The sequence below is a fragment of the Dromiciops gliroides genome, chromosome 2 (genome assembly GCF_019393635.1).
Source record: "Dromiciops gliroides isolate mDroGli1 chromosome 2, mDroGli1.pri, whole genome shotgun sequence".
Classification (NCBI taxonomy): Eukaryota; Metazoa; Chordata; class Mammalia; order Microbiotheria; family Microbiotheriidae; genus Dromiciops; species Dromiciops gliroides.
In genome coordinates this window covers 67,090,222-67,114,418 of record NC_057862.1, presented here as the reverse complement: position 1 = coordinate 67,114,418, position 24,197 = coordinate 67,090,222, and the positions used below count along the sequence as shown (strand labels likewise).

Here is a 24,197-nt window from a genome sequence, read left to right as displayed (position 1 = left end):
ATCTATTAATCAGAACAAAAATATATGTGAGGGACAACTAAACTAATGCATTTTGGGATTAAGCCCAAACAAAAGCTTCTCTTAAAGAATTTATTGTATAATTTATTTGAAGTATATTTAGGAAAAGTCATTTAAGAAACAAGAGGCAGCACATTTGCCATGAATGAAAATTCTAGTGTTCTCCAAGCTCTGTCAACTCTTAAGAAAGAAAAAAAATCCATTGTTTGCAATAATCTCAATTTTTAGATTTGCAACTTCATTTTATAGTGCTGGAGGAAATATAATGAGTGAGATTTTATTTGAGTAGCTTTAATAATACTGACTTCACTTCCCACCTTTCGATATCTTAGGAAAGCTGTTTTGAATAAAATATTTTGCTTCTAAAATACTGGGATATTCGTAACTTTTTTTTTTAACATTTTCCTCTAAGAAATAGTAAGTTGCCATGAAGTCATTTAATATTTCACACCACACTGCCATTTTTCCTATATATGTAAAGCAAATGTCATTATTCTGATGATGAGTAAAGTGAATATTCTAAATTACAATGTACTAAATTAGATGATCATATTCAGGTTGATTGGACATTTGAATCTTGAAGGCAAGAAATGCTAGAAGAAAAAGAATTATAGCATCATAAATTTAGAAAAAAATGAAAATTTAAAAATTATTTGGTCCTAACTTCATATTTTATATATAAAGAAAAACCAAGGTTCAGGGAAGTTGTGACATTCAATGTTTTCATAGTAAGTGGCAGGACTGGGAAGTAAACTCAGATCTCCTGATGCCTTAGCTAACCCTTTTTCTGCTGTTCCATGTTCTGTTTGTTTAGGTTGATGTGTTAAGAATCATAGATACTGGGGCAGCTAGATGGTGTAGTGGATAGAGCACTGGCCCTGGAGTCAGGAGTACCTGAGTTCAAATCCGGCCTCAGACACTTAACACTTACTAGCTGTGTGACCCTGGGCAAGTCACTTAACCCCAATTGCCTCACTAAAAAAAAAAAAAGAATCATAGATAATTAAAATTTGTCTTTTTATTGATGAGGAACCTGAGTCCCAGCATGAATTGCCTAGAATGAGTCATAGTTACCAGCAGTTGGATGTATAACATATTGTTTTATAGAAAAATACAATATTTTAAAAAATAGTTTATTGTTTTCATTCTTTACTACTAGGTTCTGGTTTTTTAAATTTTTTTTGATAGCTCTACATTATGGATATTATATTCTTCAAGGGTCATCATGGATGATAATTCAAAGCTCTTTTAAAAAAAATACTGTTTCCATGACAACCAAATTAGAAGAATGCAAACCATGAGCACCTATTTAAATGCAATAGATGTGGGTTTGAGTTGTATCCATGTTCCTGTATTTAGTTAAGCCATTTATAACTATTCATGTCATATTTTTAATCTGTACAATAAGGGCCTTCAACTAGATTATCTTTAAAGTCCTTTGAAACTCTGAAATTTATTATCTCAGAAAATACTAAGTATTGGAAAGTTTTCTCCAGAAAATAGGCATATGTCAGCCAATCAGCCTCTCCAACTCTCATTTAGTATGTTACCTCAAATAGCACTGTCCCTGGTGAGCACAGGAGGGGAGGTTGTCATGTTCCTGTCCCATTTCAAGATCTGTTTGTTTAAAGTGACTATGCTGGAAGACTGAACGTTTATGATTCCATCTGCCTAAGGGAGAATGAGTCATTAACTTCACAAACTGAGATAAAGCAGGAGAAGAAGGGGAAAAGTTATGCTTTTTAATAGTTTTTCAGAATACAATTGTTTTATTCACTGGTCTGTGTCTCCCACTTTGATGGGTTCTGTTAATGCTTCCTTTAGGCTTTCCACACAAGGAGATATTATCTATGAACAGTATTACCAACTTTCTTGGTCTACCTGCTGGGAGATGTTTGGACATCTGCTTAATAAATGGATTGGAGCATGGTTCATTCTCCAGCAGGAATGCAACTATTACTGGGTATATATGCTACTAAAGCGAGTAAATATCTGCTTGATCACTTTTATGCTCTGAGGGTTACCAACTCCTATTTTGCTCTTAGTTCTTTTTACCTGTGGTGTTTGAAGGACTGGCTTCCTCTGTCAGGAGAATGGACTTCTGGGAAAGGTTGGTTGCCAGTAAAACTGGATTCCATCATTTTCTCTAAGGTGCGCCCCGGGTGCCTTTCTGTCTTTGAATACTGTAGGAAAATGAATTTTAAAAATCACTAAGTGAGGAAGATAGAAAAGAAAGTAAAAAGCTTCAAAAATAGTAATTGATACCGGGAGATTCTCAACATTTCTGCCCTCTACTCAAGATGTATGAATAGGATGATAGTGGCAGAGAAATATGAGCATTCGTTTGTTCATACATTTGTTCATACACTTCACAGATTTTCCTGAAAAGCCTATGGAAGAACAGTGTTTCTTTAGTCTACAATTTGGAGTTTTTCCTCCCTCTAGTTCCCAGCTCATGAATGATTACAGAGATGTTTTCTGTAAGGAATGTCAGTCCCAGGCTTTCCATATTAGTCAAATCCACTGTCTAGTTCCCTTCTGTCAAAGGGGAGATGTGAAAAGAAAACTCAGCATCATAGGATTCCAGACCTTGAAGATTGTCTAACACATTCTTCTCTTTCATTTTATCAATGAAGTGACTTCCCCCATGTCACACAATCTAAGGGTTAATCTCCTGATAAATCTTACCTGAATTCCTAAGGCAAAGTGCCCTCTCCCATATTGACTTTCTTATGCATCTTTTCCTTGTCCTGCCTTTTGTATTCATCTCACTTTCCCTTGTGTCATCATTATTTTAATATGCCATTACCCTTGATCAGATTGCAAAAATCCTTCTGAGAAAAACTGCTACATTGCTGTGTTCAAAGCACGAAGAAAAACACCTTATATGTAAAATTTTATACATCTTTTCAGAATGAATGAGCAAAAGATATGACAGCCAGTGGTCCTCTGTAAGGTTAACTTGCAAAGGGGACCTCTGCTATATATCTGTACTATCTCTAAAATAGGATCAATCTCCCCCAAATATTCATACTGTATTTCTATGTATCTTTTTTGCTCTGTCTATATATGTATCTGTCTGTCTCTAACACATTCTCTCTCTCTCTCTCTCTCTCTCTCTCTCACACACACACACACACACACACACACACACACACACACACACAAAATACAAGCACTCTCCATACAACCCCCAAAAGAGAAAATAAGCCACAATCTTTAGTAACTGCAGCTATATCTTATATTGTGACATTATCAGTTCTCATGAGATACTTGATAAACTAAACAATCTCAAAGGAACTTTTTGACCCAGAAGAGATCACATCTGCTGTATCGGCCAGCAGACTGCAGGGAATTTTGAAATGCCTACAAGGTCCACAACATTTTTTTTTGCAGGGCAGTGAGGGTTAAGTGACTTACTTGCCTTGCCCAGGGTCACACAACTAGTTAAGTGTCAAGTATCTGAGGCCGGATTTGAACTCAGGTCCTCCTGAATCCAGGGCTGGTGCAATCTACTGCACCGCCTAGCTGCCCCTTTCAAAGGGCCTTTGAAAGAAAATCCTAACCAAAAATATTACCCTAGGAAGTCTAATGAAACTGGGAAGACTTTTGACTTGAAATTCAGTAAAAGATATGTCAAAGGTTTGGAATGTCATTCTGGAAATACCTTTCTTCTTGTATGGGGGTGGGGGGTAGGTAAACAATTTGCTTTGAAAATGAGTTTAGATCACGGAGACAAAATTTTTGCCCTAAACTTCTTTCCAGAATAGAAGGACAATTAAATTTCACATGTTTAACGAAGCAGGTAAATTTTTTTTTTTATTTTTAGAAAGGCCACATGAGTTATGAGAAAGAAGAAAGAGACACACAGAGACAGAGATAGAGGAGGAGGGGGGACCTGGGAGCTAGAACAAGCTGAGTTGAGATTCTACCTCTGACATAAACTTGCTGTCTGAGCCTGGATGCTTCTCTTAACCCATTAGGGCTCTAGGCAACTCTCAAAGACAGAAAGATAGATAGAACAGGTATTAAATATTTATTATGGAGCATTCTACATCTCTAAAACTATGAGTTGTAGAAAAGGTGCAAGCTTGCATTAGTAGAGAAAGCCACCTTACTAGAATTACCAATGGAATCCCAGGTCTATCCTCTATTCACATCTATACCTATACCTATACCTATACCTATACCTGTACCTGTACCTATACCCATAACTATACTTATCTGTGTGTCTATCATCTGTTATGGGAGTATTATGGGCCCCAGTTATCACAGAAGTTGCCTGGGGAGGTCAAGAAACTTGTTCCTTAAAACCCCAGGAGTTTTTCCCCTGAGACCAAGGAAGCTTCTCCTTGAGCTCAACCAAAGGACAGACACACCCAAAAGAGATAAGCAGCACTGGATCTAACTGAGCAAGTTCAAGGAACAGCACCCTGCATTCTGGTCCTCCTCACCACCTAGATGAGGTAATCCTGTTAGGTGTGGCTGCACCAAGAGAGGACAAAGAAACTGCCTACCAGCAGACTGCTTGGACCCACCAGAATGGAGTTAATGCCCATCACCAGATTGCCTACAACCCATCATCAAACTACCCCAACCCACCACCAGTCTACTTGCAATCCATCACCCAATAAGGGACATTTTACCCACGCCATCTGAGCCCTATAAAAGGGCACTCCCCAAGCTAGTCGGGGAGGAAAGTGTTTTTTTTTTAAACCTTCCTCCAGGCCAGTTTCTCTTGTGCCCCAATAAACCTGTTCTTTTATTCCTAAATAGGACTTGCGCGAGAGTGTAATTCTTTACAGAGGAATCCTAAGGACCCATGTTCTTCCTCCCCATATCACATCTATCATCATTTCAGTTTGTGTCTAATGGATGTCAGAGACTGCAGAAAACCTATAAAAATGAAATTTCAATGGGCCAAATTAGCTGTAATTTATATCAGTCACACAGATCAGCAAAGAAGACAAATCAGTGATAAACTTTAGGAACCAGTCAGGGTACAATACCAGGGCACATAATGGGTACCTAATAGTAAATGACTTGTCTGAGATCATACTGTCAGAGCTAGAATTTTAATACATTTCTTATTAATGTAAATTCAGCACTTATGGAAAGCGTGTATCACACTGTCTCCCATGGTCTACAGAAGGACTCTTTGATTGTGGAAATGTTTTTCCATCCTACTTCATGGAGTAATATAGATATTCTCTAAGTTAAAAGAGGATTTGGCACAAAAATGTCAAACTGTTGCCTCAGATTCTAACTCTTCCTAGAACGATTTTGACTGGATTGTCTAAAATCTACTGGTAAATATCATCACTACAACATATACACCAGTCCAGGTAGTCAATTTAATCAGCGGGATGTAGTATAAAGAACACTGGAATGGAAGTCAAAATACATGTGTTTAAATTCCCTCACTTATATTTACTATTGTAATACAGCATCCAGAAAATTATTTTTCCCTTTCTGAGCCCCACCTTTTGCTGATCTTTAACATCTCCAACTCTGATATTCTTTCTTATCACCTTACAAATTAAATGGAAAAGAAGAAAATCAATCACACTATTTGATTGAAGAGATAGTTTACCCCAGCAGCCTGAGATAGACCCATATATGATTCCCTTGAACCTCCTCAATCAACCACCAAGTGGCAGCACTGACCAGATTTTGAACAAGACAATCTTGTACAAAGGGAATGTAGATGCTATTCAAATGCAAAATGTGGTCAATTGAGACAGCATTCCACCCCTTGCCCCAACACTCATACTATTATCACCTAAATAATTCTGACAGGGACTTGACTCTAAGAATTTAGCTCATGATGCCCACCTACATGTATTGATTACTCTTTATAAATGGAATGAAAATTGTACCTAAACAACATTAAACTTCCCTGTGAAAAGTAGAAAATTCATGAAGTTATTTGCATATATTAAAAGATCTTTGCCTGGGACCATGGAGACCATATATTTGACTGTGTGATTAGTTTACATTATGGGTTTGTAACCAGGCATCCTAAATACCTGCCTGCTATTTAAAAAAAAAATGGGCATGGAAGTAAGCAATAAGGAATATAATGTGGACCAGATGGACTTATCTGCTTGCACTTGGAATTTTGCAACACTAATTATGCATTTTTTTCACTTTAAAAGAATAAACATTTTAAACTATTTTTTTGTTGTTGTTAGGAATCAGTACATGTACAACATGGCATCAGAAAGACTTGTTTCAGAACTGGTCTCAGATGCAAACCAGCTCAGTGCCAATAAGCAGATCTCTAAACTTCTTAAAACATCAGTTTCTTCATCTGTAAAATGGATATGGTAGCACAATGTGGTAGACACAAGGCCAGGCTTTGAGACAGGCAGACCTCTGTCCAACTCCTGAAAATGATACATATTGGCTGTCACATTGAGCAAGACATTAAATCTTTCAATACCCTAGGATTCTTTCTAAGTTATAGAAAAGTTGCAGGTGTTTGTTGGCAGAGAGTTTCCTTACCCAGAGTTCCCTTCAGGATCCCTCACAGGAACAGAAATAAACAATCTGCCTAACATGGGGAGTTAACAAAAGCACATGTGTCACAGAGTTGTTGTGAGGTTCAGAGATAACATGTGTAAATTACTTTGCCATCCTTACACACAATATAAATGTCTTTTATCATTATTATTTTTGGTTTTTTATCAATATTTGTCTTCTGATCCTCTACTAATACAAGTTTTCTCTCTGTCTCTGTTTCTATGTCTCTCTGTCTCTGTGAGTATCTGTGTCTGCCTGTCCCCCCAGATTTCTCTAATGCAGTTCTTAACCTGGGATCTATAAACTTTAAAAAAAAAGTATTTTAATAACTGTATTTCAACAAAATAAGTTAACTTTGAAATCCCATGTATTTTATTTTATGCAATTAAAACATTATACTGAGAAAAGATCCATGAGTCTGCTAAAGGAGTCCATTTCAAAGTTTTTCAACCTGTGGGTCTTGACCCTATATGGGATTGCATAACTGAATGTGGGGGGGGTCTCAAAAACTTTGGGAACAGTAAAAGGTTACATATACCTATATACCTATATACTGGGGGTTGCATAAAACATTCTTAGGTGGAAAGGGGTCACAAGTAGACAAAGTTGAAGAAGCACTGGTCTATGTCACATAAATAAAAGTTGAAAACCTTTGCTCAGGGTAATTTGCATTTATGTGTATGTGTTGCAATAATTGTCTTTGTATGCCCAACATCTAGTTTGGTGTCTGACACAGAGTAGGTGTTTCATAGCTGCTTATTGATTTATTAAGCTGTTATTGTTTGTCTTTCATTCTGGAAGAGGACCATAACAGAAGAATGATGTCATGACTTGCACTGAATTGGATTTAAGTGAGGGAAGCCTATGCAAGGTCACCAACCTCACCCTCTTCTCTAGAGCCATCTGGGTCCGGTGGCTAGCTCAGGATTACTGGAGATGGCCCTGGATGTTTTAAGGCAATTGGGGTTAAGTGACTTGCCCAGAGTCACTTACTAGCTGTGTAAGTGTCTTAAGTAAGATTTGCACTCAGATCCTCCTGACTGCAGGGACAATGCTCTATTCACTGTGCAATGTAGCTTCCCTGACTGATTAAGCACTTTTGTACTAGGATATCAGATTTGATGTCATGCCAGTATTTTCATTAAAAACCCTCCCTTTCCTTTTCCCTTCAGGTGATCTGCAATACTAGTGTGGTTCAGGCCCTCCTCTTAAAAGATTCTTTGTTCTTCCATACACACACACACACACACACACACACACACACACACACTCCCACATACTCTCTGGCCTGTTTATTTTGATAGAGCACATAACATTACCTGGCCCTTATTTGGTATAGGATCTAAGAAGGGATGCTTCAAAAAAATGTTTTCATGATACCCAATTTATTGATAGTTGTCACAAGCAGAAATAATTTTCTGTCCTAAATGTGCACCTCAGTTTTCATTAGTGGATGCTGATCTGGTAAGTGGCTTCAAGATTCTGCATCTGGGAGAGCTCCAGGAAACGGTGAACTCAAATGTAGTTAACATGCAAAGTCTTGGGCTCCAAAATTCAGAATAGATTCATAGAGGCTCTGTTCTGTCAACTTCCTTGAGCCTAAAGTTTTGTGGACAGTGCACTGAAATCAATAGACTGTTCAGATAGAGCAGGTACATGTTGGGAAAATAGTGGCAGGAATTGCTCCCTCCTTCCCAGCATCCTGCAGTGCTGTTGGGCATTCACAGCAGGAATGAAGAGAGTAAATGATAGCTGTGGTTTTGTTGGAGAGCAATGTTGACAGTGTTGATAATAAATTGATAGGGAATTCTTGGCCAAAAAATGAGAGAGAGACAGAGAGAGACAGAGAGAGACAGAGAGAGAGAGACAGGAGACAGAGAGAGAGAAGGAAGGAAGGAAGGAAGGAAGGAAGGAAGGAAGGATGGAAGGAAGGAAGGAAGGAAGGAAGGAAGGAAGGAAGGAAGGAAGGAAGGAAGGAAGGAAAGAAGAAGGAAGGAAGGAAGAAGGGAGAGTAAATAAGAATTGAGGAAAGGAAGAATGTTTTCTTTTTTTTCTTTTCTTTTTTTTTTTTTTTTTTGGTGAGGCAATTGGGGTTAAGTGACTTGCCCAGGGTCACACAGCTAGTAAGTGTTAAGTATATGAGGCCGGATTTGAACTCAGGTCCTCCTGACTCCACGGCCTGTGCTCTATCCACTGCTCCACCTAGCTGCCCCAGAAGAATGTTGGAAAATAGGTTGAAACTTCATCCCCTTTGCCTTGTCACTAACTAATTTGTACCTGTGTCAAATAGTTCCTTAAATATGTTTCCTATTTGTCAATAGAAAGGGTGGCTAAAATCAATAACTATATAATGTTTTAAAGAGTCACTACAACTGTATTCCCAAAAGAAGCATCTATAAGCTATTTGGTCCAAGTTGGGACTCAGTTTTTTTTTTTTAATCTTATTTTACAACAAGTGGTATCATTAAGGTTCACAATGATGCAGTCTCTGAGTATAGCACTTTGCCTTTGAAGAGTGATAGATATGCAATACAATGAGTTAAAGAAATATATTAGAACTTAGAATTTCCAAGTTTCCAAAAAGTGCTACAACTCAGAATACTAGACTCGGAGGATTCACATTTAAATCTTTGCTCCAACATTTAAGAGTTATAAGATCCTGGGCAAAACCCTTTATTTCACTGAAGTTCAATGCTTTCATATGCAAAAGAGGGAGGACAATGATACTTTTGCTACTTAGCTTCTTACTGTAGGGAAAATCCTTAGTAAAATTAAAAGTGTTACATGTATTGTTAACATTTTAGTACTATTATTAATAGCAGTGATAGTAGGATTGAGGTCCATACCTGGGTTTTCATTGACCTGTGGATCTTCAGCTGAGTAAATTCCCTCCAACAGTGCAGGATGATTGGACAATTTATCTGAAATTCTAAATAACTCCCTCTTTAAAAATTGCCTGAGGCATTGATAAATAAGTGACTTGCCTGTGGTCTCATAGTTAATATATGTCAGAGACAGGGCTTGAACTTGGGAACTCCTAATTCCAAAACTAGCCATATACCCATGTTATCATCATGACTATCACTTGATAATTCCCAACTTATCTGACTCTACAGCATCTTTCACATCTATTCCTTTCTTGCTAATCACATCCTCAGCCCCCATAGTTTGAGGCCTCATCACCTCTCCCTGGAACTATTGTAATAGTTTCTAATTGTTCTCTTCCTACTCCAAACCATCCTTCACCCACTTGCCTGTCAAAGTAATTTCCTTTTCATGCATTTCTGACCATGTCATTCTTATTCAATAAACTTCAGTGATTCCGTAGTGTCTCTAGAAAAATAATCAACTTCTTCATTTGATTATTAAAGTCCTTTACAACTCAGCCTACATCTACTATCATAGCCACATTAGGAATTATTCTCTTTCAGTCAAAGGTGCAGTCAAAGAGGTCTTCTTTCTGTTTCATGCCTGTTGTACTCTACCTCCCTTCTTGTTACCTCTGCCCTGAAGCCTATGCTACATTCCCTCCTGACCTCAAAGTCTAAAATTCTCACTTCTTTCAAGAGGGCCAAAGGAACACCTTTTATATAAAGCCTTCCTGATCCCCCTGACAATTGCTTGTATTCTCCCTCCCTAAAGGGTCTCATTTAACTGCCTTGTATTTCCTTTATATTTCTTTTATTTGCACTCACATATCTATGTATTTTCCCCACTGTCACATATTACAAGGTCCTTGAGAGTAGGGAATATTTTATTTTATCTTTGTATGCTTAGTACCTGGCAAAGTGACTGTCACACAGTAAGCACCTTATCCTTAGCACCTGGCACATGGCAGCCACTTTGTAAATTCAAAATGATTGATTGTCCTTTATTGCTATTGTTACTGTTGAGTAATTATCCATGCTTCATTTTCTATTCTTCCACTAACCCAAAAAAGGGGCATCTCCAATAATTCACAAGACCATTGTTCCCATATTCCAAGGAATAAAATTATGATTTAAAAAAAATATGGCCCAGTTAACATCCTCTAAATCCAAACAACTGCCTTATTCAGTTTATTCCCCCTTGCTACCTGAAGATTGGAGTCTCTTAGAGAATGACCATCAATACAATAGAAGTTACTTCCATTTCTTTCCCCTATCTGATTTCTACACTTGTCTAGGAAATAGAGGCAAATTCCCTATTTCTTTAGGTCAGAATCCAGACTTTCCAGTTTTATACTATCAGCAATCATTACTGCTTCCTGAATATCATGTTGCTTTACTAGACTATCTGTTCCACATCTTGTTAAACAATTGTAAAGTGAAACCCTTCCCTATGAATGTTTAATGAACTTAGGGGAATGCCTGACATTGAAGATTCATTTGTTAAACACTGTGATCAGGAAAGAATTCCAAGTAGGCAGACTTGACTTCTGGACACAACACTGGCTGGATTTCCCCCAAAAAGGAAAGTATTCTGATCACAGGTGTGCCCACTTTCCTTTACACATCTCCTAGAGCAGACAGGTAAATTTTTCTTCAGTTAAGCATGCCTGAAGTAGTGGGCTTGCCCTGAGGAGAAGCAGAATAACCCTTTCTATTTCTCTTCAGTTCTCTAATTGTTACCTTTCAGTGATAACCAACAAAAAAGGAAGGAGATCTTACCAGGGCTAGAAAGAGTACCCTCTCCTTAGGGCACTATACTTCAGTTACTGTTCTTCCTAATTCTGTCTGTCTTGAGAGATAGCTTGGTAAAGTAGAAATCTCACTGGCTCTGAAGTTAGAAGTCATAGGTCTCCATTTCCTCATCTTTAAAATGAGGTTTTTGGATTAGATGGTCTCATAAGTCCCTTTCATGCTTAAAGCAATGATCACATGATTGGTTAATCAGTTAATAGACCTTTAAGCACTAACTATGTGTCACATTCTATGCAAGCCAAGAAAGGCAAAATATAGTCCCTGGTGATTATCACAAGAATCATTTATGTTTCTAACTAAGGTATATATCATTTTCTTCTGGGGAAATGAGGGTTAAATGACTTGCCCAGGGTCACACAGCTAGTAAGTGTCAAGTGTCTGAGGCCATATTTGAACTCAGGTTCTCCTGAATTCAGGGCCGGTGCTTTATCCACTGTACCACCTAGCTGCCCTCGGTATATATCTTAATAGCAGAACTAGACTTTAGTTTTATTAAAGGACTTCAGAATAATCTGGACCAGGTTCATGGAGTTTAATTCTAATCAAAGCCAATCACCCTAAGTAACCAAATTGATTCTGATTTGTGCAGTTCCATAATGCTAGACCTATGAGACATTGGTTCTTTTGGAGTCCCTTCTTGGGTTTGTTATCTTCCCTGACAAGGATAGGATATAATTGTTGGCTAAAGTAATTTATTTGGAGGATGTCATGAAAATAGCAATGGACAAGGAGATTAAAGGCCAAATGCACTGGAATAAAGTTGATGAAGGAAGAGTAGAATAGGAAACTGGGGTAGAAAGAGGTTAAGTACCTTGACAAAAGTCACATAGTAAGTAACTGAGTTGGAACTCAAGCTCATCTCTTCTGACTCTAAGTCCAATACTATTAACATTATGCACAGTTAGATAATGTTTGTACCTCTGTCAATGTCAAGGAACCATTATAAATGTACAAACTATAGGTTTGCTTCCCTACTAGAGAAATACATGTATTAGATGAGAGGTGCCATTCTACTTTCCAGATTACTATGGAGAATGACAGTATGCCTATCTAATTCATAGATGATACAAAGTTCATAAGGATAGTTGGTGTCAAAAGCAGGAACCAGATTCTTTCAGGACAGAATGTTGGGTTTTGGGGGAATAAATTTGGAATTTCATAGGGATACATGATAGGGAAATTTCATAGGGAGGATACTTAGATCCTCCCTAAAAATCAATACAGAAATAGGGGATAGGGGAATATGAATAGAGACATGAAACAGAATTGAATGTTTGGGAAGACTGCAACATTAACATTAGCTACTATTAAGACATACTAACCCAAGATGATTAAGGTAAATTTAGAATGCATTAATAGAAGTATAGTGAATGAAAAGAAGGAAGTGCTAGTGATGTTATATTCTGCCAAATGAGGATCAGTTATAGGAACTAAGGGTGTTTAGTCTATGAGAGGAAAAAAAATTAAGTGGATATGATATCCATTGTCATATGTTTGAAAGGTTGTAATTGGGAAGAGAGAATACACTTGTTCTGCTAGGTCCCTGAGGGCATAAGTAGGAGCAATGGATAAGATGTTGTCAGGAGGTTGATTTTATCTTGATACATTACAGAACAATTAAAGCTGTCCTGAAATAGAATTGATAGCTTTGGGATCTAGAGAATTCCCCAGCACTGGAATTCTACAGGGAAAAACTGGATGTTAAATTGTTGATTTCATCCTAGAGAACAAGCAAGAGGTTTAATGAAATGATCTTTGAAATCCCTTCAAATCTAAGATTCTATAACCCTCTAAATATATGATGACTTGGTATCTAGTCTCAGATGAGCCATTTAATAATTATTTTGTTTTTATTTAAGTTCTCTCAAACTCAAATGTCATATTTAAAAAATAAAGATTGTTTCCTGGAAAATAAATAAGAAAATGATGAGAGCGTGTGCTCCAAATTATAAAATGCTATACCAAAGTAAGATGGTATCAATGCCCCTGAAGGGCCAATGGAAGAATCACAGATTGCCTAGAATATATAATTCTCTTAAAGTTTCTTTTCAAGTTCACTGTTTCCCTCATAGGAAAATATGTCATGCAATTATTAGTATGCCCTCCTAACAGCTTAGAGAACTTAGATAAAAGAGATTAAGAGACTTCTCTGTGACAAAACGGCCAATTAACATTGGTGAAAATTTTTACCATCCCCCCCCCCAGGCCTCTTAACTCTAAGCCCACAGCCTTTTTTTTTTAAACCATACCCAGATGCCTCACTTCTCTAAGATTAACTAACAACAGATATAGGACAAAATATCTGAGGACTTCAACACACAAGAATATAGGACATTCATATGAGGAATATATTAACCCTAAATCAGAAGTTACTGACATAATCTTTAGTTAAAACCCCAAATCTATTCTATCATTATAAAATCAAAATTAAGCCATAGCAGCATCCCTCTTCATCTATTCCCAAATGAAGTTTTGCAAAAAGTTGGTGGGAGATTCTCATTCGTGGGCAACATCTAAATACATCTGTTCTGTACAGCATAATGGCATTTTTGGTAATGATTTCTTAGAATCACAAATGATATAAAAATTCAGAGCGATTTAAACATGTGGAGGGGCTTTAATGTATCCGGGTGATTGCCTATTATACTGAAATGCTTGGTTTGTACCGGTGGCTTTGTTCCAGGGTCTTTGTTCATCAGAAGCTGAAAATGCTACATTATAGAGAATGGGAGGAAATGGTACCCTTGGATAGAGAATAACTGTAAAAAGGAGAGAAATACCTCTGTGTTTATCAAACAGAATTCTCTTCTTTTTAATTGTTTTGTTCTGTTTTGCATAACTGATGTTTCTGAGACTCTATCAAAGCTACATTGCTTGGAGCTGCAGATAGAAGCCATGTGCAAAAAAGTGAACTTTTGGTTCTTGATAAAATGCTTTTTCAGCTTCTACAAATTAAAAAAAAAAGTTCTTCTCAGAAACATATATGTGTTTATGTAAATGGCTGTAAATATATTCACATAACATACGTACATAAATCTTCTCAGTTATATATAGGCATATATACATATACAGACGTACAGACTTATATACATAATAATTATGGAGCATTTGTGTAATCCAAACATTATGGAAGGAAGGAAGGAAGGAAAGAAGGAAAGAAGGGTGTCATTTGAAATTTTATGGGGGTGCCTATCTCTGTCCCAAATTTTAGGGAACTAAGCTGGGGTTTCTAATAAATTGTCACTTATAAATTAGAGGCTTTGGCATCAATTTTGGGTATTAAGCATTTATTAAAGCATATTAAATATTAGTAAAGAGGGAGCACGTGGCTCAGAAAGTTCAGAAGGGGAGCCAAAGCACGTCTGCTCCCTTCAGTGTCCTAGGCCAAGAGAGCATGTCAGAGAGCGTAAGCTCCCTGTGGTCTTGAGGAGAGGCAGCCCTTACACACTGCTCCAAGCTAATTGGCTAGCATCATTCAAATCTATTGATTTACTGGACTTGAGGGTGGTCAATGAGCAGTAAGTGCTGAGGTCAGAGTTCGGAAGAAAGACCCTCTGTGAGGAAAAGCTTTCAGATAGGTGTGGTTTTAACCTCTATTGTCTGTATTCAGAGTCTCAGGTCCAACTTTATTGACTCTGGGCTGGCTCTGAAACAGATCAGGCAAGGCTTGGGAGTGAGGCCCTTGAGTGGGGGCCTCTAGGAGTCCCCAAACCCCATTATTTTCTCACAGAAGGAAGGGTTTAAACATATCCCATGAAGTTTTAATTGTTGGTTAACAGTAGGAAAGATTTGTTAAGAGGCTACTAAATTCTAGGCACTGTGTTAAGTGCTTTACAGATAACACATTTGATCCTCAAAGTAAACCTACAAATTAGATGCTATTATTATATCCATTTTGTAGCTGATAAAACCGAGGCCAAAAAATGTTAAGTAAGTTGCTGGGGGGCAGCTAGGTGGCACAATGGATAAAGCACTTACCCTGGATTCAGGAGAACCTGAGTTCAAATATGGCCTCAGACACTTGACACTTACTAGCTGTGTGACCCTGGGCAAGTCACTTAACCCTCATTGCCTCGCATAAAAACAAAAACAAAAAAGTAAGTAAGGTCTCAGGGTCATACAGCTTGTATCTGAGGTTGGATTTGAACTCAGGTCTTCCTGACTAGGCACAGTGCTCTATCCATTGTGAATTTTAAATCTGGTATACTTAGCACACACATGTGTATATACATACATGCATGCATACAGACATATTTACATACATAGATACATATATATCCTTCATTCCTAATAACAGAAATATGAATAGGCACTAGGATCACATATCCAGCTTTAAATATAGAAGGGATCTCAAAAGTCCTGGAGTCCAACCCTATCATTTTACAGATGAAACTTGGCACCAAAAATTTATGTGACTGCCCAGGGTCACACTAGTACTATCAGAGCTGGGACTTGAAACCAATTGTCTAACTGCAAATCTGCTATTCCTTACAGTGCACCATGCTGCCTGAAGGGAAGAACCCCTTCATTTTCTCTACAGTCTACAACCCCTGGGTTTCACCAGTACCTGTTTAGAAGTTGCAATTTATCCCAGCTGAAATCTGAAAAGGAGATCCTGCTCCTTTCACCTGAGTTCCTTTTGCCCTTTCTCCCATGTCTACTCTTAAGATGCACAGCCAGTCAGCCACACACAGAGATTCAGCACTTCTGAGAAGGCTCGAGCTCAAGTGCATTTGAGAACCAGGAAGACCAGAATCTGAATGCCATTAGCTCAGTGACTTGGGCCACATGGCTCCCAGGCACTCTGGTCAGATCACTCACTTACATTTTGCTGCTGACCTCTGCTCTGCACCATGTTTTCTGACTTGACCATCATGCTGGAGGCATTGAGGCTGTACTTTTTACCATTCTGCATTTCTTTCAGCTGCCCCTGGATTTGCTTAGTTTGTTTCCTGCAGGTAGAAGTGGGGGAAAAATAATTGTTTATATTCATTGATATTCACCATGCATACAATTTTTGCTCCTCAGAGCAAACACCATTCTTATAACCTCTGACATTTACTATTTTCTAAAGATAGCAATATTAAATTCCTAAGGAGAGATCATTCCTATCACATTAGGGAACCATAGGCAATGAATCTAATTGAGCTGGAGTTTGCTATTAGCTCAGAAAATATTTGGGAATGGAAGGGTGTGCCATTATTCAATGGAGTTTGTGTGGGGAATGAAAGTTGAATGCTCTTGGGTCTCCTGCCTTTTCTGACTTACTTCAAGACTCATGCTAAATCCCACCTTCTACAAAAGGCCTTTCGTAGTTTTTCTCCTAATGTCTTCCCTCTCAGGTTATCTCCTAGTTAACAGTGTCTGTAGTTCATGTCTACATAGTTGTCTGAATGTCATCTTCCTTTTAAAATGTGAGTTCCTTGAAAGCAGAGTCCAGGTTTGTTTCCTTTGGGATTTTTTTCTTTTTCTTCTTCTTCTTTTTTTTTGGTTTATTTGTCCTTCTTTGTATTCCCAGTGCTTTGCACAATGCCTTGAACAAATGCTTGCTGACCAACCTACTTTTGGTGAATACCCTTTATATATTGGTAAAATTTTAGCCTTGGGCTACTTTAATTTCTTCCAATAATGACCCCTTTTCAACCAAGAGATTTTTATGGGACCCTGAGTATATAGGTACATAAATTATGCATACAAATCAAACATTTACTGCCAAATTTTTCAAGATCCCCACATTCAGTTATTCGATCTCCTATGGTATCATGACCCACAGTTCAAGAAGCTTTGATCTAGTGTAAGAAATCTGAAATAGAGCAGCAACATGAATCTGTAGAGAAGGATCATAATTTTCAGGGGTGGGGAGGCACACTCCTGATAGTCTCTGAAGGCCCAGTTATGTAAAGAAAAAAAGGTTGGCATCTATATTCTTTGCTTGTTGGTTATTTCATTGACTGCAATGGGGAGGTGGAACAAGTCTTTTTATGTTCCTCTACTTTTTGGTGTGCTGACCTACCTGGCCTGTTCCTCAGGCCTAAATCTCCCTCCTGGTTTCTCTGGCTTCTTTTAAATCCCAACTAAAATCTCACCTTCTATAAAAATCCTTTTATGATGTCCCTTCATTCTAGTGCCACCCCTTGCTGATTTTTTCCTCCAGTTTATAGCTCTTTTGTGCATGGTTGTTTACCGATTGTCTCCCAGATTAGGATGTGAGCTCCTTAAGAGCAGGGGCTGGTTTTGGCCTTTCTTTGTATCCCCAGTGTGTAGGAGTGCTTGGTACACAGAAGATGTTTATTAAATGTTTGATTGACTCACTCACTGTTGGCCATCTTAATCGATGTTTATAGAGTGCTCTGTTCCAGCATAAACGAAAGCATTAGCTGTGCTGTAGACCACTGTCCTTCCCAGGACAATGGCCAAAGGTCTAGGGATAATAACTTCCCACCCAATGTCACCTGCTGTGTGTTTCTGTAGAGACTCCAAGCAGTTAGCAACAGTCCCTAAGGGGATAACACCTCCTGTCAGAGGTTGCATCTTGCCTGTGCTCTAAAGGAACCCACTCTAGAAGATGCTCCCCTAGCTTAGGTGCCACCTCCCACAGGAAGCCTTCCTGATTGTCCTCCCTTCCCTCTCAACTCCCAGCTAGTAGCACTTTCTCCCTTTAGAAAAGAATATATATGTTAACCTGTATGTACTTTATATTTCCTTAATCGTGTATTCCTGCTATCCCCCTCCCCCATTAGAATATAAGCACCTTAAGAGCAGGCAATGTTTCCTTTTTGTCTTTTCGTTCCCCAGACCTTGACATAGGGCCTGACACAGTGCAAGTACTTAAGAGATATTCATTGTCTTATTGAACATGCATAATTTATACCTGCAACATGAAAGAACAGCTCACATTTTCGATGTGACACAAAGCAAAGAGATCTTTGGTTGCTACAGATAGTAGTTTCATTTGGATGGCATTGAGAATCATAGAATTCTTTGACTTGATCAAACAAGTTCAATGAAATTCTGAGAATAGGATGCAGTTGTGTCCATTGGAACATTCCTTTTATCTTCTCAGTTCTCTGAGTACCTTTTATCCTCTTTCTGGCTTTAATCTAGTCTTAAAATAATCTAGCTACTTCACAAAAGCCAATCTATAGCTTATTGTTAGAAATAAATCTATTATATTTCCATTAAAAAGTTCATCACAAAATGGGTTATTGCCACTACAACAGGATTAGCAATCATACAGTAAGTATGGTGTTATGAAACCATGATGCAACATATTAGTGAGGAGCACTAGCATAGCATTAGGAATGTGGGCACCAATTCACCACCTACCTGTTACATCAAAACATTACAGTTAAGTAGTTATCAAGGTCACCATCTTGGTAGTCCTTATCATTATGCAAAGCAGTCATTTCTAGGATCACACTTGGAGAGTTACAAGTGGTTTGAGAAGATGTCTTGTTCAATCCCCTCATTTTATAAGTGAGGAAATTGCTCACTCACCTAAAGTCATATATATTATTCAGATTCTGGGTGTCTCTAGTCCTTTCTCAGATATCTTTTTATCTTTTCTTTCTGCTTCTGAGGAGGTCCCAAAGACATCTTAATCCCTTCCTTTCTCCAACTTTAAAATTCAATCAACAATCAATCAATAACATTTGTTAAGCAACTAAGGTGTGCAGGCACTAAGCTGACAGGATCATAGATTTAGAATTTGAATTGGTTGAAGAGATCATCTGGTCTAACCCCAGAATTAACTGATGTGGAAATTGAGACCTATGATAGTAAAAAGGTTTGCCTGATAACACACGTGCAAAGTATGTCAAAGCTCAAGATGGAATTCAGTTCTCCTGATACCAAGTTTAGAACTCTTCCTATTAAATTACAGCCATTGGTGAAGATTTGGGATTTAAACCAATGCTATAGAAGAATATAGCATATGAACCTCTAACCCTTTCTGTCGGACTTCTTTGAAGTAGTCACTTCTTTGATGTTAGAGGAGAGAAGGGGGTATGTTGGAGAGATGTTACAAAAGTGAAATCAATAGGCCTTTGCAACAAGGATTGGATTGCATATGGGGATGGAAGGTAGTGAAAGAGTGAGGAGTCCAGAATAATTCCCAGCTTTGTGAAACTGATGGACTGGGAGGATAGTGTTTCCTACTTCTTTAATAGGGAAGGTCAGGGAGAGGGTTTAGAGTGAAAGACCATGACTTCTGTTTTGGATATAGATATAGATGTCTACTGAATAATCAGTTTAAATGGCTGAAAGGCAGTTGGAGATATTAGATTGGAGGTCATCAGAAAGTGTGAAGAAGGATATGTAGATTTGAGAATCATCAGCATGGAAACTAATTAAATTAATGAGAGTTGAAGAGATAGCCAAGTAAAGTAGTACACAGGAAGAGAAAAAAGAGGGCCCAGGACCTAACTTTGAGAAATAACTATTGTTCAAGTACATGATCTGGAAGATGATGCAGCAAAAGAGACAGTTTTTCATATTTAATTTCATATAAGTATTTCAGGTTTTTTTTAGAATTTGTGATGACATAAAGAACGCGGGAAATGGCCCTAATTATCTTAAATTTTGGTCTCACATAGGGAGTGTTTTTAATATACTCGTAGTATGGAAAGGTAAATAAGACAAACTCATTCCACTGCTTAGAGGAAAAGGTAGCAGACACCAAGTTGTTCATCCTCTCCAGGGCAAGAGGATTTTAAAGCTTTTTAAAAAAATGTATGTATGTATGTATGTATGTATGTATGTATGTATGTATGTATGTATATATAAGTTCAAATACATCACAGGTCAAGAAAAATAAAGTAATTTGAACTACAAGACTGAGAATCCTTAGATTTCATGTCTCATTGCAAATATTATTCTCTTTGGCACACTAGTCTGCTTTTCGTTTTTATGTATACACTGGGAAACTTATAAGGAAAAACTCTCAAAATGCAATGTAAAAGCCTTCTCCAGAACATAGGTCTTTTCTCATGACTGGCATAAAGAGAACAGCTATCTTTGCCCCAAGGTCTTCTTGGGTTCCAGCTGGTCAGTGAGAAAGGCCAGCAAGTTCTGGGTCACTGCTCCTGCTTTGGCTTTGGTACTTTGGAGCCTGTGATAATGACACAGATATTTATAGATGCTTTCATGTTTATACACCAAGTCCAACCCAGCCTGAGCATGTGGAGGGTTACTGTTCATCTCTGTGCCTACTCCTTGCCCAAGGAAGTGAGAGATTGACAGCTTTAAAAGATTGAAATCCTCTATTTATCCAGCTGTTCTCCATTCTTCCTGATTACCATAATCAGTTTTTAGTTTACATGTGGTGCAACTACAAATTATACTCTAAAAATAAGTGATTAACTACTTCTTCAAAGTAATTTGCTTATTGTTAAATACACAATTTCTTCCCCATACACAGCACTTATGCAGAGACCCTTCTGCTGCCTTAATGGTAGCTGATATCCCAATCTTGCTTCTGCCATGGTGAATGTTCTCCTCTCCCAAAATGGTGGCCACCAGGTCCCAATGAGATAAGGAATGAAGTGAGCTCTCTGAGCTTTTCAGGCCCTCTCATGAAGCTCTCAACTTTTCCTCAGCTGTCTCTAATACCTGAAATCAGCAGTTATGTACTGATTGAATTTTCTATTCTGTTTAATTTTAATACAAAATGTTTGTTATAACCCTTTAATATCACATGTGTATATGCATATATTATCAACTGATACTTAGCTAACCTTTTAAGATTTCCAAAGAATTTTATATTCATTAATTCACTGAATGTTCACAACATCCCCATGATTTATCCTTTTAATACTTAGATCCCATCGTGGGTATTCCCTCCAACAATGGAAGTTGCCACACATCTGTGCCTTTTCATGTTTTATGAGACTCTTTTCCATATCCTTTCCTAAATCCTCCTAAAAGGGCTAGATATCTTAATATTGTATTTAGACCAATAAACCCCCTTGGGCTTCCTATCAGTTGTCTTTCATTCTTTATACATGACTTCCTTTCTGGTCACACTTCTCTCTGATGATGTCTTTTATCTCACTTCTCTACCACAGTTCTTCATTAGGAATATGGTGATGCTCATCCACTTTCATCCTGCGACTCTCCATTGCCCTTTGGATGACACTCCACTTCACTTCTTCACACAAGGTGGTAGTTTATGATCCAGAGACATACAGCAGTACTAGAAGAATATTGTTGACAATATTACAAGCCTTTTGTTGAAGGTCGAAGCTTGGACTCACACAAAGTTCTGGCCAATATGTTGAAGAAATCTAACCTGCTCTCCTCTTTCTGTTTCATTTTGGGGAAAGCTTATTGTCCATTACTTTGTCTATCCAAGATAAGTGGATAGGCCAGTAGAATGTTTTATCCATTCAATGGCTTCTCATATTTTGTACGATGGGAATTCTTTGACAATTCAGTTTTTCCTTTACAGATCATTGGGCAAATCACTTTGGAGTGGCTCTAGACCTTATTGAAGAAGTCTGGAATGGTACAAGGTGATGCAATTATCCACAAACAAATGGATCTGGAAGACTTACACATTTCATCTCACATCTCCATACCTTTGTATAAGCTTTGTTTTCACATCAAACTTGTAATCTTTTCTGAATGACACTGATATTTATTGGTATGTTCATATTTATACACTAACTACAACTCAGTCTGAGTCTTTGAAGAGGTATTGTTCATCTCTGTGCCCACTTGCTCCCCCAAGAAGTAATAGATTGGCAGTTCTGAGAGTCTGAAATTCTCTATTTATCCAGGTATTCTCCAATCCTTTCTTCTTTCCTTCCATTTGAATGCCTCCCCACCATAAGCCTTTTCATGGGTTTATACTGCAAGTGCACTCACTGTTAAATTTCCTTATATTTATATATGTACCTTTTGTCTCTCCATAATAGAATATATGTTCTTAGAGGACAGACATGACTTATTTTCCTTTCACCTCTAGAACCTGGAACCAGTAGATACTTAGAAAATCATGACTGACTGACTGACAGAATGACTCACTGATTGATTGTTCTATAAGGAATGTCTCTTCCATTTCAGCTTTGCACTGGACAGCTTCCATGATAATGACTAAAATCTTTGGTGAATACAGTTTCCCTATTTTATAGCTTGGTTCATGCCAATAATCAGAGGGCTAATGATAAGGAAACTGAAGGTCAGAGAGGTTAAATCACTTGCCCAGATAAGCTTTGAAGGTTGAAATTAAAACCAAGTATTCTTGAATTTGATTTCAATCTGTTTTTTTTTTAATTACGGTATGCTGACTCTCAAGTATATGTATGCATTACACATATGTACACATGCATATCCATATATTCATGGACATATGAATATCTGTATATAGTGAATATAAATGTGTGTGGCTATGCATGTGTATATACATGTGTGCATGTTTACATTAACACATATGTACTATGAAATATATACTGTGTGATTTTCTGTATTTAATAGTTTGACAATTTTGAAAGAAAGTGTCTAATGTTTGGATCCATTCATAACCTCTAATACCCTTTGGTTTCTATGAACCATACCAAGTCGAAATGCATTTTATTATCTCAGAATAGCTGAAAGTTGATTCCTCAACACCTTTATACACCACAAAAGGTTTTTAATGGGCTCCAGTGCTTTGCTTACTGTACTTATAAGAAGTGGGGGAAACTTCAAATTTTCTACCTTTAAATGACCTATTTCAAAATGAGCTACAATTTTCTCTATTTTAAGGGGACCTTAATATATTTCCCTTCTGGCATTACTGACTAACTCAATCAAAAACAAGTATGCTTATTTTAAAAGGAACCCATTTTCCCTTCACTAATTGCAAGTAGACCTCAAAACACAGATTTTCTGGGTTGTTACCTATATTGACATGCATGTTAAATGATCTGCCTATTTTTATACAGTCTTTTTTTTTTAAATAAGGGAACTTGTTAATTTACTGAACTTATTCTCTTCATCATGAAAACTGAGGATATGGAAACCTTTTTTTCTTGTTAAAATGAAATTACAGGCTCTCAATTGAATGGCATGATGCCCTGTGTGTTTCAGCCTTAATCTCCTATTTTCAGGAAGGCTATTTATAACCTGATAGAGAAGATACTAAATATGTTGATATAGATTCCTAATAGATGAAAGTAGCACAGGATTGGTTCTTGATTACTGAAGCAAAATGGAATCTGTCTCATTGCTGATAAGAAAAGATAGGCCTATATCCAACATTCCTAAATTCATTAGTCATTTTAAATTTTTAGACCCAGCAATTGAGATTTGATGAAAAAAGATCCCCCTGTCAAACCAGCTGGTCTAGTGCCTCCCAGGGGATGCTCCTGCTTTGAACACGAGCTGTGAAACAGAAATGTTGTTAAGAGCCTTCCCTGAGAAATGACTTTATGACAAGACAGAAAGCACCTTACTTGCTTTTGAAGTAGAATGCAGCACAGAGCATGCCCACAATGACGATACCGAAGATGATACAAGAAATTGAAAGCACCTGCCTTTGGTAAACTTCTTCACTCTCTGTGGATAGAAAAAAACCACAATTAAATTAGACCTTTTTTTTTAATTGAGGGTTGAGAGAAGAATAAAAAAGAATTCATTATAATTTCATTTCTGCTTGTTAATTTTGACAATTAATAACTTCTTTAAAAGATGATGTCTCTCCTATTATAGTATGAATAGCAACCATGGAAGAGAAGATAAAGGACAAGAAAATTAAGGTGTTATTATTTACCTCAACTTTTTCTCTACTATCACATTCTGAAATTGACAATCTGTGTGATCTTGGACAAGACAATTCATCTTTCCAGGTTTCTCTTGACTTCTCTTGAAAATAATGGGGTTGGACTTGGTGATTTCTAAGGTCTCTTCCAGCACTAAATCTATGAGTCTATGAAGTTGATGTTTCAACATTTTATCATCCGGGCTTCCAGTAAGCATTTAAATAGTATAAAG

The 24,197-nt window shown here is 37.5% G+C and overlaps 1 protein-coding gene across 4 annotated transcripts in view; it reads right to left on the bottom strand.

Moving 5' to 3' along the window:
- NRG3 (neuregulin 3) overlaps window positions 1-24,197 on the bottom strand; it is a 1,197,616-nt gene that overhangs the window by 21,642 nt on the left and 1,151,777 nt on the right. For all 4 annotated transcript variants that reach the window (XM_043984098.1, XM_043984099.1, XM_043984100.1 and 1 more), the window contains 3 exons: window positions 23,660-23,762; window positions 16,051-16,177; window positions 2,074-2,201 (listed from right to left, as the gene is read on the bottom strand). In XM_043984098.1, the coding sequence (XP_043840033.1) occupies window positions 2,074-2,201; window positions 16,051-16,177; window positions 23,660-23,762 (358 nt within the window). The remainder of the gene's footprint in view (window positions 1-2,073; window positions 2,202-16,050; window positions 16,178-23,659; window positions 23,763-24,197) is intronic.